This window comes from Dipodomys spectabilis, unplaced genomic scaffold (assembly GCF_019054845.1).
Source record: "Dipodomys spectabilis isolate Male_0828 unplaced genomic scaffold, ASM1905484v1 ptg000092l, whole genome shotgun sequence".
Lineage (NCBI taxonomy): Eukaryota > Metazoa > Chordata > Mammalia > Rodentia > Heteromyidae > Dipodomys > Dipodomys spectabilis.
Window position 1 is genome coordinate 783024 of NW_024870769.1, and position 14163 is coordinate 797186.

The 14163-nt window shown below is 39.5% G+C and overlaps 1 protein-coding gene across 2 annotated transcripts in view; it reads right to left on the reverse strand.

The window, feature by feature from the left end:
* The window catches only part of Rapgef5 (Rap guanine nucleotide exchange factor 5), a 235875-nt gene that overhangs the window by 22313 nt on the left and 199399 nt on the right, over positions 1-14163 (reverse strand). For both annotated transcript variants that reach the window (XM_042684977.1, XM_042684978.1), the window contains 4 exons: positions 13908-14057; positions 10468-10565; positions 7332-7454; positions 5421-5599 (listed from right to left, as the gene is read on the reverse strand). In XM_042684977.1, the coding sequence (XP_042540911.1) occupies positions 5421-5599; positions 7332-7454; positions 10468-10565; positions 13908-14057 (550 nt within the window). The remainder of the gene's footprint in view (positions 1-5420; positions 5600-7331; positions 7455-10467; positions 10566-13907; positions 14058-14163) is intronic.

Here is a 14163-nt window from a genome sequence, read left to right on the forward strand (position 1 = left end):
CAATATAAAAAGTCAGTTAAAAAATTGAAAACTACTCCTCTGAGGTAAGGTTCTAAAATTAAGGCTAGCTGAGCACTGGCAGCTAGTAATACTAGCTACTTACGAGGCTGAGATCTGAGGACTGCAGTTCAAAGCCAGTCTAGGCAGAAAACACTGTGAGACTCTTAACCTATAACTAATGACCAAAAAGCTGGAAATGGAGCTGTGGCTCAAGTGGTAGAGTGTTAGCCTTGAGCAAAAAAGTTCAGGGACAGAACCCAGGCCTTGAACTCAAGCCCCAGTACTAGACACGCATACATACACACACACACACACACACACACACACACACACAAACACACATTCACTCACACATACACACAAACCACAAAAAACCAAAGTAAGATTAACAGTGCCCCACTTTGATTTTTTTTTCTTTTGGTCAGTCATGGGGCTTGAACTCAGAGGCTGGTGCTGTCTCTGAGCTCTTCTGTTCAAGGGTAGCACTCTACCACTTGGAGCCATAGCTTCCCTTCTAATTTTCTGGTAGTTAATTGAAATAAGAGTCTCATGGACTTTTCTGCCTGGGTTGGCTTTGAACCGCAATCCTCAGATCTCAGCCTCCCGAGTAGCTAGGATTATAGGTGTGAGCTACCAGTGTATGGTTCTTACTTTGATATTGAAACATGAAAACTATGAATATATTCAGCAGTGAGCAGAGCAGTACCCATCATGCATTACCGTCCTCAGAGGCAGCTCTTCAACACATTTCCACTAAAGTCTCAGAATTGGCTGAGCCTTCTTTTTCCAAGTAAATCCATGCTGTATTATGTACTACAGACTCTTCATTAATCATCGCTGATACATATATACATATACACATATATGAAACATACCTCCACTTCTAGTATTTGCTGGCTAGTTGGAGATAGAATCTTGCAGATATGTCTGCCCAGGCTGAACTTTCAGTATCAGACTTCAGACTCCTGAGTAACTAGGATTGTTGGTGTGAGCCTCTAGCACTAGGCTACATATTCCATATTTTGGTTATGTATTCTGCTTGTGTTGGCCTTTAAATTATTTTCAGTTTCTCCCTTATATAAAATGCTGTAACTTTATATATACTTTTACTATATAAGTGATTTTTAAAAAAAATATTGGACTTTCAGCTGTTATACTTTAAGGTAAAAGCTATGAGGCTATTAACTGAATTTTTTGGTTTCATTATGTTTTGGTTTTTTGAGGCAGGGTCTCTCTTTCTCTATAATCCAGGCTAGTCTTGAATTCACTTTCCTCTTACCTCAGCATGCTATGCTGGGATTATAAATAAGTGCTAGGATTAAAGACATACACTACCATTGCCCGGTTAAGATTTGTGGTATATCCTATAAACTTCTGTGCCTGTAAAGGTTGTAATTATTTCCAGTGACACTGGAAATTAGCTAGAATGTATAGTTTGGAGGCAGAGAAATGGTTAGGGATTTAGTAATACTACAAAGATAGCAAATGCTATGTTCTGGCAGGTTCGCCTGTCAAGACCAGACACTGCCCAGGCTTCCAGCTCCAGGGAAGAAGTTCTCTTCCCATGAAGAGATGCACTTAGGCAGGCACTACTGTCCTAGTGTGGAAGATCTTGACGTGTCCTATAGAGACCTCACTGTGGACCCACACTGGCATGTCCTATCCCCCTGAGATCTGCCAGATCCTGCCTCTGCCTGCAGTCTCCTGCCAGTCACGCGGCCCCACACCTCAGTCTTTTTGAGTGCTTCATCTGGTTTCTTGCCAAAATTCTTCTGGATGGGCCTTGCTTGGTATGTTCCACTGAGAGACTGCTCTGTGGCTTAGAGGTTGGCTTGTTTTTGAAAAACCACTGCTGCTAAAGGCTTTGGCACTAACTCTGTCTCCCTTCTGCCATTTATTTTCCTCATTCCACACCTTCTATCTCATTATAACAGACACTTGAACTGGTATCTCTTGACTTGATACTTTGAAATACCTGGCTCCTCTGATGAACACAGAATCTCCTTGTGGATGCCTCTTACCCCTGACACAGGCTTGAGTTCTCCCAGCTGGTGGAGGCTCTACTCAAATCAACCCCACCAGACAGCAGACCCCTCAATGAGGCTATAGTGCGTGTCGCCTTCACTTTTATATTCTGCCCATATCTGACTGCCTAATACAAAGACAAGCTGTGCACACACAGCATTTGCTGAATCTGAAGACCAAAACTTCCGAGTAAATGCTTTATTATTTGTCATGACAAAAACGGTAAGTATTCATTTTTTATTCAGCATCATTTAGCTATAATTTTGTTATAATTCTCATCTTTTTATCTTTGAGCTCCCCAAATATAATTTTCCTGGTCTGTATGGATTTTCAACACACACAGGCGCGTGCACGCGCGTGCCTACACACACACACACACACACACACACACACACACACACACACACACACACAGGAGAGAAAATTCCTGGATCTCTTTTTAATAAAAGAATTAATATAGCCCCAATTTCTGAGAAAGACAAATTGGCACAGATCAAATATTAGCTACTGTTCTGGTCTGGAATTTTGTTACCATGGATCATTCATTCTGTGATAACAGACTGTCAGACTAGACATTCTAGTCCAGCAGCCACTCTTTTGTCCCAGTGTGAGGAAATAAAACTCACTATCTCCACTGAGGTGGGGGATGGGGGTGGTGAGAAGGAGGGAGACATGAATATGCAAATAGGATGCCTTAGGCAGGAAAAACACTTCATGATTGTGGAAATTACTGTTTTCCCTTGGTTATTCCTCCTAGTGTGATTATAGGGAATTTAACTTTATGTTTCTGTTGGCATTCGATCCCAGGGGCTAAGATAGAGACCAGTGCCATAAATAATTCAAGAGCACGGTGCTATATGGAGAAGATGTGAATATATTTCATTTCCCTGAGGACAGAGATAATCTTATACCAAGAAGGGAGCTGGGTGGTGTCATTTACTCCTTAGAAAATTAATTTCCTATTTCTCTATGTAACTGGCATTGGTAAGAAAGCTTTTTTACTCAAAAGAGTCTCACCTTCAAGAATCTCACAGCCTATTTCAGAATGCATTGGGGAAAGGATCTAGAGGGGAGGGGTAGTATTCATCATAACAGCTAGCCAAGCTTTAGGCATATCTGTTGCTTCTTCTGCCTAATCACCCCAGACAGGTGCTGTCTCCATCTCTTGTCTCAGAAAATACAACATCTGCTTCCTTCTAGAGCTCCCTGGCCTACTGGGCAATCTCTGTGCTACTTCTTGCCTTCCTGAAGACAACTGTGATCCTATCAGTTTCTGGCCACAGACTTTCCAGTCAACTACACGCTGGATGCATCTGGAATTTCAGATCCTATATGGTTTGATCTTTTCTTCTTTTGCTGATCAGTCTCCCACAACTTCCTTACACTACCCCTCCTCAGAGCCAGAGCCACTGAGTTTGCCTTTCTTGCTCAAGGTTTGGATCTGTCTTCAAAATGCCTTCTACTCAGAGATGCTCCTCCAAATTCTTACCCATCAAATCCTACCTATAGCCCACATGAACCTTACCATGATCCTGCTTTCACTGGGGGCTAGTGGCTTACATCTATAATCCTAGCAACTTGGGAGTCTGAGATCTGAGGATCACGGTTCAAACCAGTCCAGGCAGACAAGTCTGTAAGACTCTTATCTCTCTAGTTAACTACCAAAAAAAACAGAAGTGGAAGTGTGGTTCAAGTGGTAAGGCACCAGCCTTGAGCAAGAAAGCCCAGGAACTGCACCCAGGGCCTGAATCAAGTCCCAGTACGGGCACCTCGCACCACACACACACATCCCTTCCTTCACCACTGTTTCCCTATCCCTTTCCCACACCCTAATTTTATGAGCTTTCCTTCCCTTAAAGCCCAGGATAGATGCAAATCTCATACAAGGACCCTTTCTCAATTCTTCACAACAGCAACAGTTGGATGTGTATAGGAGTACCCCTAGCAGATGGCAAGCTCCTCAAAGGTGGCAGGATTGAGTACACTTAGTCGGATTTCCCCACTCCACATTGCATAGATCTTCCCATACAATCAACCATCTATGTGTAGTTCCTGAAATATTACACTGAGAGGTACAGTCACCTCTCCATATCCACAGAGCCCACACCTGTAGATTCAAAGAGTCTCAGAGTGATGTGGTTAGACCATGATAGCTCTGCTATGTTAGAATGTACAAACTCTTATTATGATTCCCTAAATAATTCAGTAGAACAACTATTTGCACAGCATTGACACTATACTCAGTTGCACAGGTAATCTAGAGAAAAGGTATAGAAGAGGATGTGTGTACATTATTTGCAAATACTATGCTACTTTTTATATGGGACTTGGGCACCTATGGGTTTTGTTATCCATGAGGATCCTGAAATCAATTCCCCACAAACATCAACTATACTTGAACACTGTCTGTTATACACATGACTTAGGAAGACAAAAGAGAAATGAATTGTGAGGCATGCAAGGCAGAAGGAACTGGAGATTTTGATCTGTGCTGCGTGTTTCTATTATGTCCTGTCTTAAGGTACTCATCCCATGTTTTGAAAGAAGCTCACATCAAGTCACTAAAATTTCATTCTTTCAACGTTTATTGAGTCACTGCTGTTTACCATGTTCTGTACTAGGCTCCCGTTGTTTGAAAGCAAACAAAGCCCTGTGAAGAAGTCCTATATAAAAAGGCAAGTTTAATACAGAAACATTGAAAAAGTGGAAAGTGCATGTGTTACTTGACCCTGAATATGACAGTCAAGGATGATGTCTGGAAGAAACATCTCATTAAGGTACTGAAGAAGGTCCTATTTTGCTATATAACTGGAATTTGTAAGAAAGCTTTGCACTCAAGATTCTCACCTTCAAAAGTCAGTCCCCACAGCCTACTTCAGAACACATGATTGTGAGGAGAAAGCATTCGGCATAAAAGCTTGGTAGAAGTGGCCATGGTTGGCTGTTTATGCTTGGAGGATGAAAGGTTAGACTGGCCCTGCTCAGTAGAGGTACTCATAATGAATGAATCTGTCCATGTTCATGTTGTGGGCATCAAACAGCCTAGAGCACACTAGTTTCTATTCTTATTCCTATACATCATCTTCTCCCACTTTCTTGGCTTACTTACAGAGCAGCCAGCCATACCAAAGGCCTGCAGACTGCCTGCTCATTAGTTGTGTGCACAGAGCAGAGTGATTCAGTCTAGTATTTTGACATTTACTTTCAGATATAAATACTTCAAATGCAAAGACATAAATATTCAAAAACAGACCTTTTCAACCATTTGGTCACTTAATTCAATATTATACTTCTACATCCCAACTTTTCTTATCACAGGAATTAAAAAAAAAACCCTAATGTATTCTCTTCTCACGGATATGAGATAAACAGTGCTCTGCACCACAGACACTTACTGAGCTGCAATTTTGATGAATTTTTTCACCAGCTGCACTCGTTTGCCCAGCTGGCTGCAAAGCAGAATCTCTGTGGCCACCCAGAGCTGGACTTCATTACATCTCTGGAGCAAAAGGCTGAGGTTCACAGTGTGTTCCCCATTTCCTTGTCTGCTGAAGGTGAAGTAGATTAGCTCTTGCTGAAAACAAAAAAGGTATTCATGGTGGGGTTTATTTTTAAAGTCAGGATGGTGCATGATTGAGTCCATTTTTAAAGAGCTGTTCTCATATCATTAGTATATTAACAGAAAACAGGCTGAATAATCATGTATCAAATTTGAAATAACATCTTTAGTTTCAGAGATGCCTCATGCAATAATATTCACTTAGAATCTTCATGCAAAGTAAAATTTCAGAATATGAGGAAGGCTTATTTCTATGAAGATCTATGACTTTCATATAAATGAAAGTTTAAATCTGAAGTTTAAATCATGGGTCAAAAGGAGGTCCCACACACCTCAAAATAATTACATATAAATTGTGGAAGATGATCATCTTTGTTAAGGTGTACTTTATACCCAATGGTTATGGAATTTTAGTGTGCATCAGGACCTTTGCAGGAGGAAAGGCTAAAAAGAATTCTTGCCCCCTTTTTTGTGATAGGGCATCACTCTGTTGCTCAGGCTGGTTGATGTTCAGTGATGTTCCTTCTCCAGCCTCCCAAGTAACTACAACTATATGTAGGCAAGACCATGCCTGGCTCTGAACATCAGTAAGTCTATCAAATTTCCAGGTGGTACTAATGATGGTGGTTTGGGTATCTGCTCTTTGATAACCACTGATGTCAAAAGATATAGTCAAAATATAAACAGAAAGAAAACCTAGATGAAGGGTGGGAACCAGTAATTTACAAAAAAAGTGGGACCATTTAACTATTTATATAGATAATCACGCACAAAGTAACAGATGAGATTAGTTTGTTAGATTTGATTTTTGGGGGTATTTTTATAGAAGTAATCCACAGATTTCTCAATTTTACAGAATTCTCCACTGCATATGCAGCAACACCTTGCACGCTGCTAATAGTTCCAAAGACACTAGTCATTAGCCTGAATGAGTTCCCTATTTGTTCAAATTCAGATCATAATGTTGGAGTTTCTAAATGAGGAAAAATATGAAAAACTTTGGAAGACTTTCCAAATGAAACCTGAGTGTCTCTAAATTGGGAATAAAGTTCCCTCTCAGAAGAGAAGAACATGTTAGAACAAACAAATTCCACTACATGGCAAACAAATGCAGCATATGGTTACACAAGGCTGTAACATTTTTCATCTTCTGGTTCCCATGAGCCTTTCCATTGCCAAATTTACTCATTAATTGTGGCAGCATTGTCCTCCTAATCTATCATTTATAAATGTTATAATCCTTTCTAAAAGGAGAAATGAACATAGAAAAATTAAATATACCCAAAATTTATGAGTGATGTCATACAGTATGGTCTTAAATTTATGGAATGTTTTTAAGTAAAAGGAAGGATATACATATATATATTTCCATATACATAAATGTTTCTTATATAACTCTCATATACTTTATGGAAAGAAGTAGAAATATTAACATCAAAGGCAAAATTTGTCTTCAATCTCATTACAGCATTATATATATAGATACATATGTACATAAAATCATGTAAGTTATACACCCATATAAATGTGTATATACATGTTAAACCCCAGCATAGAATTGCTCTAGGAGTAAATAAAGCATGGTCACATATTCTTATTTCCCTAGGATGACCTTCAATATATCTCAAGTCCCCAGCTGTCTGGGGTCACAGCATCTTAGAATAACTAAACCACCATGCACGTATCTTCAGGAAGAATTCACAGTTAAAGCAGTCTTAGTGCTTTTATGCTTTCACTCCCTACTTACCTCATGAATTGAATTGAACAGACTCCAATCAAAATTCATTAATTCCAAAGCAAGATCCCAAGTGTTCATTCCCAGAATCCTCATGGGTCTTTGCTGTGATTCCTCATTTTCTGCAAGCGGGTTCTAAACAGCAGAGAGAAGTAAGAGGATCCTCAGTAATTGCCAAATGCTTTACAGTGAATTGGCTGTCTGTAGGAAGGTACTAGAAGCCTAGATTGGGAAAGTAATCTTTCCTGAGTGCACTTAGTATTTTCCCTGGTCTGTTCACCTTCGGCGAGTCAGCCAATGAAGGAAAGGGTCTTGGAAGCAGGAGAATGCGGTCAGATATGGCCCTGAGGTCATTTCTCCCCTCCCCCTCCAGCTCCCACACACCCACTCACAAACCTGATTATAAAACACTGCGCTGGCAGACAGCATAATGAAAATGAAAGCCCTGGAATCACTTTGGCTTCTGGTAAGAATTAATGTGCCAGCAGGGTAGTATAAAAACAAACAAAAGAAATGTCATAGTGCACTTCAATAAAGGCAGACATGGCTTTTACAGGAAATAGGTTTAACAAGTCTCATCCCAGACACACATTTACAAATGTTATTAAAATGCCCGAGAAAAGAAAAAAAAATTCTAACATGAAACAAAAAAATATAAAAGCTATCTCAATCCTAATCTCATAGTAGCTGATTATTTTATGTATTAACTATTTTTTTCCCTATATAAATGGGGCCTAGTCCCTATGAGGCTGGTGACTGGGCTTCCTTACAAATCTGGCATGAAATAATCAGAGGCCAAAGCAACCTTAAGTCTATCATCACTGTTAAAGTTATTAAAAATAATTTTGCACTTTCCCAAAATATTTGATGTTTTTCAATTAAAATATAAATTCTCTCACTCAAGGGGTTGAACAGTTAATGGCTTGGAAAGCAAAAGGGTAGGAATTTGCAGAAATAAATGTCATTGCAGGATAAAGGGAACATTTCAGATGCCAAGTGTTAATCCTTCCTTCTAGCCTGAAAAAAAACACGATTTGCATTTTTAAAAGCTTTGCAATTATGAAAACTTTCCTCATTAAAAAACACACAACAACAAGATGCAGGACCTTCCCGGAGCTGTCCCACAGAACTGATTCTTTCATGACAGGTCAAGGTACAAATTGCCTTTGCGACCCCAGGGCAGGATGCAGCCTGAAGGGCAGATGGCGCTGACTGGATGAAGGAGCTCATGAGTGCTGAAAGGAAGCGAGGGCTTCTCAGGGATGTATGTGTCAGCTAGAATGGAACATTACAACACAGACTCAAAAGGATGTCTCAACAGGAGGTAGAAAGTTCTACCAATCCCTGCTGGAAGGATTTGTTTATGTGTCTTTTTGTTCTTCTTCCATTTCCATCAATGTGCCCCTAATCCTAGTTCTGCCCTCTGTGCACTACCTGAGTCCAGAAATACTTCGTATTTCTCTGGATGGCTCTAAGTCCGGATTTCTAGGAAAACTCACTAATATATTGAAAGTACCAGTAAGTACAAGTGGTTTCACATATTATTCAATGTTCTATTTTAAAGGAAATCTGGGAATGAAATACCTAAATCTGCTTCTTCCAGGACATGTGAGATGGTGTTTAAAATCAGTGGGGAAAATATTTAGGACAGGATGTTTAGAGCACCCTTCACCACACTGCTTTGCTCCAAGACCTACTTTAGACTCCGAGACTGGCCCTGGTAAGGGGTAGACATGCGCTCCAAGAAACTTCATGAGAAGCTTGTGTGACCAAGGCAGGAGGGAGAGGGTCTCCACTACAAGGAACCCCACAGTAGCTATGATTATTAGATTGTTGTCCTCTGTGGGAGGAGTAAAACCAACCTCGCTGTTTACTCAAAAATGCTGCATAAGACCTAGTTTGTCCTGTTACACCAGTGTATAATTACACAGGACCTGTGCTGCTGATTGATAGCACAGGAAAGGCTGAAGCAAATGATTCCCTCTCCTTCCTCATTATCCACAAACGAAAAGAATGTGCAGGAGCTTCTGGGTCAAACATAGTGGGATTTAAAATCCTAGCACACTTGGCTGTTGGAAGTAAGAGCAAATTGCTCAGCCTTTCTGAACCTCACAGGATGACTGGGAGGGTTAAATGAGATACTATATGTAAATCACTCAACACATTCATGTCTGGTAATAAGTATAAACATAAATAGTAATTAAAATTACCATGATATACTGCAGATCATTTCATGGAAAATACTTTTATTAAGGCAATTTTTGTTAACCCATGGTCACCAAAAGGCTTCTTCAATTACATACACAAAAGGGGCCAGCTAGAAAGACCTACCTCACTGATGACTATTGAGAGAAGAAAAGTCTAGATGTTTCAATCACACTAAGCACACTCTTTCTTTAGATGATGGAGCTAGACTAGCCCTACCTTTCAGAAAACAATAACAAGACTGAAGTTATTTAGGTATAATAACAGTAGAAAAGACCCATCTATCCATAAATTTCTTAAAATTCAAAATGAAAATAGCTTGAAGGGTGAATTCCACATTTCCTCAAATACTTGTTCTTCAGCGGCATCTGGTATCTCGTGGTTAAGGACTCCATCTTACACAGGGAAGCCTGGCAATTAACTCCTTCTTCAAGGAAATGGAACATTAGAGTACATCATCAAGTTCACTGAATCGAAGGACAGTAAATCCAGCATGTGTTTCTCAACCTAATCTCTCAACAGAAATGGAATTAAAATTCCATGAGAAAGGAAGTCACTTGTCTCAAATCCCTTATTTCAAGGGATCAGATAAAAGCAAGGTTACACTAAGGAAGGGTTTAGAGTCTCAGGTTGGGCCTCATTTGAAAAGCAGTGATATCTTGCAAAAGTATCATTGGTGAGGGGAGGGAATAGTTAAATGTTCTTTTCCTTCCTTTTTCTCATTATAAAGTGTATGCAATACAGACACATATGCTCTCTGTCTCATGCTATGTCATACTACACACTTCCTTGAGACTACCAGCAAGAAGATCCATGAGGAGATGTGGCCCATAGACTTTGTAACTCCAGAACTATGAGCTAAAAAATATACTTCTTTTCCTTATAAAGTAAAAACAATGTGTAAAGACACACTGAACCTGACATCTGAGGCTAAGATCCTTACCAATGTATCAGCCAGGTCCTTCCGGTAGACACAGATCCGACTAGACGCCTCCAGAGATTTGGTAACGGCCAAGTCATTTGGCTGAAGCTCATGCTTTTCTTTATTTAAAAAATAGGTAAAAGAAAAAGAGTGATTAGAAATTCAAGTATACCCAGGCAGTCTATATAAAGAGTGAAAGTTGCCCAAGAAGAATATTTGAAAGTACAGAAACTAAGATTTAAGAGGAACAAACTCTGCGCCTTTTACAATGAAACCAGTTTTGTATCTTTTACAATGAGAACAATGGTACAAGAGATAGCACTGCTCAGCACCCACAGAGTGCGCCTTCCTGCTTTTTCCCTGTGATGTTTACTCATTCTTCAGAACACAGGACTTTTTAAGAGAAATTTTACTCATGACTCTCTCTCTAGAAAAACACACAGATTTCTAATTATTATTTAATATTCACAATTATTCACATATTCACAATTATTTGTACATTGACACATTTGTAATTATTCCATATAGGGTTTCACTATAAGCATTTACTCACTTATCACTATTGCTTATCTATGTCATGTTTAATTAATATGTAACAGCCCATTATATCATCAAATGGTTGCTCTATTGTTGACCATTTAATGGTTTTCTTTTTTTTTGCCATATAAATTAAGTAGCATGATATATATTAAGTACTGGGGCAGGGGCTAACATGTTAACAGGTGCTTGATAAATGGGTTCTATTATTGCAGCAGTAATAATATATTTTCCTAATGTCAACGTCCTTGTGCATAAATCCTTGTCTGCTTACAGACAGCTTTCTTCAGATAGTTTCTTAGTACGAAATTACTCAAAGGCAATGAATAGTTTTAAGGTTTTTGAACACAAGCTGCCGAATTACTTTCAATTCTTTATAAAAACAATCAATATATTGTTCCTAAATATAAATGCAAAGCTAGTAACTTGACCAATACTAATTATTACTTTTGGTAAGCTTGCTATTTTTGATAAAACTAAAAGAATGGCTCTCACTCCCTTCCTTCCTTCCTTCCTTCCTTCCTTCCTTCCTTCCTTCCTTCCTTCCTTCCTTCCTTCCTTCCCTCCCTTCCTTTCTTTCTTCCTTCTTTCCTTCCTTTCCTTTTTTAACTGATCCTGGGTTTTGAACTCAGGGCCTGGTGGACAGCTTTTTATGCTCAAGGCTAGCACACTACCACTTGAACCACAGATCCAATTCCAGCTTTTTGGTTGTTAACTGGAGATCAGAGTCTCATAGACTTTCCTGACTAGGCTGACTTCAAACCTTGGTCTTCAGATCTCAGTTTCCCAAGTAGCTATGATTATAAAAACACCCACAAAACCTCCAACATCTTAATCACTTTATGACAAAAAGGAAAAAAAACAGACCTCATTGTCATTTTTTTTTCTGAAAAAGCAATGAAACTGAAGAAAAATATATAACTAGATAAAGGAATACATTATTATCTCTGCTTATTTTTTTCTTAAGTAGAACATTATTATTTGGAAGATGTGGGCAGAAAGATTCTTTACAGAAAAAGAAGAAAGCTTTCAATGGATGTAAAATGATGACACATTTCCAAATGCATGGCAGGATTCACACAAGAAGCTGGTGTCCTATCAAGGGCTATTGATGGTCTGTGCACCCGAGACACCACTTCCCCTGCTGATGGGTCTAAAAGAATGTGAAAATGGTACTTCACAGTCACCAGATAGATACAGAGTGGGGAAAAAGAACCCATCAGTCAACAGATTCTCACGTGATTCGTGGTTGGCTACAGTCAGCTTCAGAGGGATATAGGTCATAGTCGTACAAAGCTCACATTAGTTCCTTCCTCTTGTCTGAATGGGGACCCACTCTCTGCGGTGGTACTATGTTGAGAAGCAAATGCTTGTTTTTGGTGAAGATTAAGTTTCTTAAAAATCATTAAGGTTTCTGGCCACTCAACAATTAAATATTATATATATAAATACCATGTATATGAAATACCTGAAATATATGACTAAAAATTGAACCACTCTGATTAAAATTATGGGGTTCACATGCTTTTCATATTCGTGCTCTTTTTTTCCCTAGGTAATTTTGGGGTCATTAGGGATTGAACCCAAAGCCTTACACTTCCTAGCCATGTGCTTTACCACAGGGTAACATTCCCAGCCTTACGTCATGGTTTTTGTTTGTTTGCTTGTTTTTTGTTTTGTTTTTTTGTGCCAGTATTGAGGCTAGAACTCAAGGCCTTCAGCTCTTGCTTGGTTTTTGCTGCTAAAAGCTGGTGAGCTAACATTTGAGCCATATCTCTACATCTGGCTTTTTGGTAGTTAATTAGAGATGAGTCTCACAGACTTTTCTGCCTGGGCTGGCTTTCAAATAGTGATCCTCAGATCTCAACCTCCTAAGTAGCTAGGATTACAGATGTGAGAGCTACCAGTGCCCAGCAGAATGATGTTTTAATAAGAGTTCTGAGAGTAGAGAGACCTCCCTTCATTAGGTCAAAGAGGAAAGTTTCTGTTTGTATATATACTTGACTGGCTGCAGGATTGTTCCATCAGCCTATGAGCCATGAAGCAGGCAGGGAGTAGTGTTCTGTTTAATAATACTTTAACATCACGGATATTCTGGGGTCTACCTTTCCCTGTAGAATGGTAACAAAGGACAAATGGGAATGCCATCTCTCTGTTCCTCTCCCCCGCTCGAGCCATCTCTGGCTGATTAGTTCACATAGTGCCCCCATTTTTCAACTACTGATGCTCAGTCACTTTCTTTGTGTTTTTCACAGGGTTAATGAGATATTAAATAAAGATTGTAGGCCCAAAAGGAGGCCAGTGACTTAGAGATCTGACAGGCCCCAGTGAAAACGAAAATGTCTGTTCAGGCTGCATAGATCAATAGTGTCAGCTTGTAATCTGTGATCTTATTCAAAACAGACAATAAACCTTTCTGGAAGGATGAATAAGGTCCAGCTGAGGGCGAGACTGTCACCGGGCCTCACTCTCTACATCCAGCTGAAGGAACACTGCCTTGTGAGCTTTGGCTTTTTGTAGTAGTTTCCTTTCTTCCAAAAGAGACTAAAAACTAAATTGTCAACTAGCAATATGACTAGTTCAAGGCCAACTTTCTCTTTTTTTTCCTACAGTAATTTCATCCTTTACCAATTTCCCAAGTTAATTTAAATATGAAAATGAAAGGCTTATCTAAAGTACAAAATAAGAAAAGCTTTATAATACATTTCAAAACTCTGGTGAGCCTCTCTATTCACTTCCTGGGTAGGAAATTCAGTATTCAAAGGTACCCTACTGTTGTCATGGAAACACCTCTGGTAGGCCAATTCTTATTGTTACTCTGGTCATCCAGCTGTGGGACCTGAAGGGAGGAGCAGCAGGTTTGCTCTCTCCTTTTGGAGGAGATCCAGTGAAAGATTAACAATCAAGGAAAGAAAATAATTTACCCCCAGAGAGCATGATGGCCACCAGAGCCAGATCCTCTTCTGCATGCTGAATCTTTTCTGCCACAACCTTCAGGATCTCTCGGGCTGTGCTAGAAACTTTTGCCTTCACACTGACATAGGAGTGCTCTGTGATATACACATGACAAAAAACTGCAAAAAAGTCAAAAGAAGTGTTTGTAAACAGAACTGTGGTCACCAGGGGCAAACTTCTCCAAACCAAGGTAACTCAGCTTGCTGTTTTCTTCTGTATAAAGTG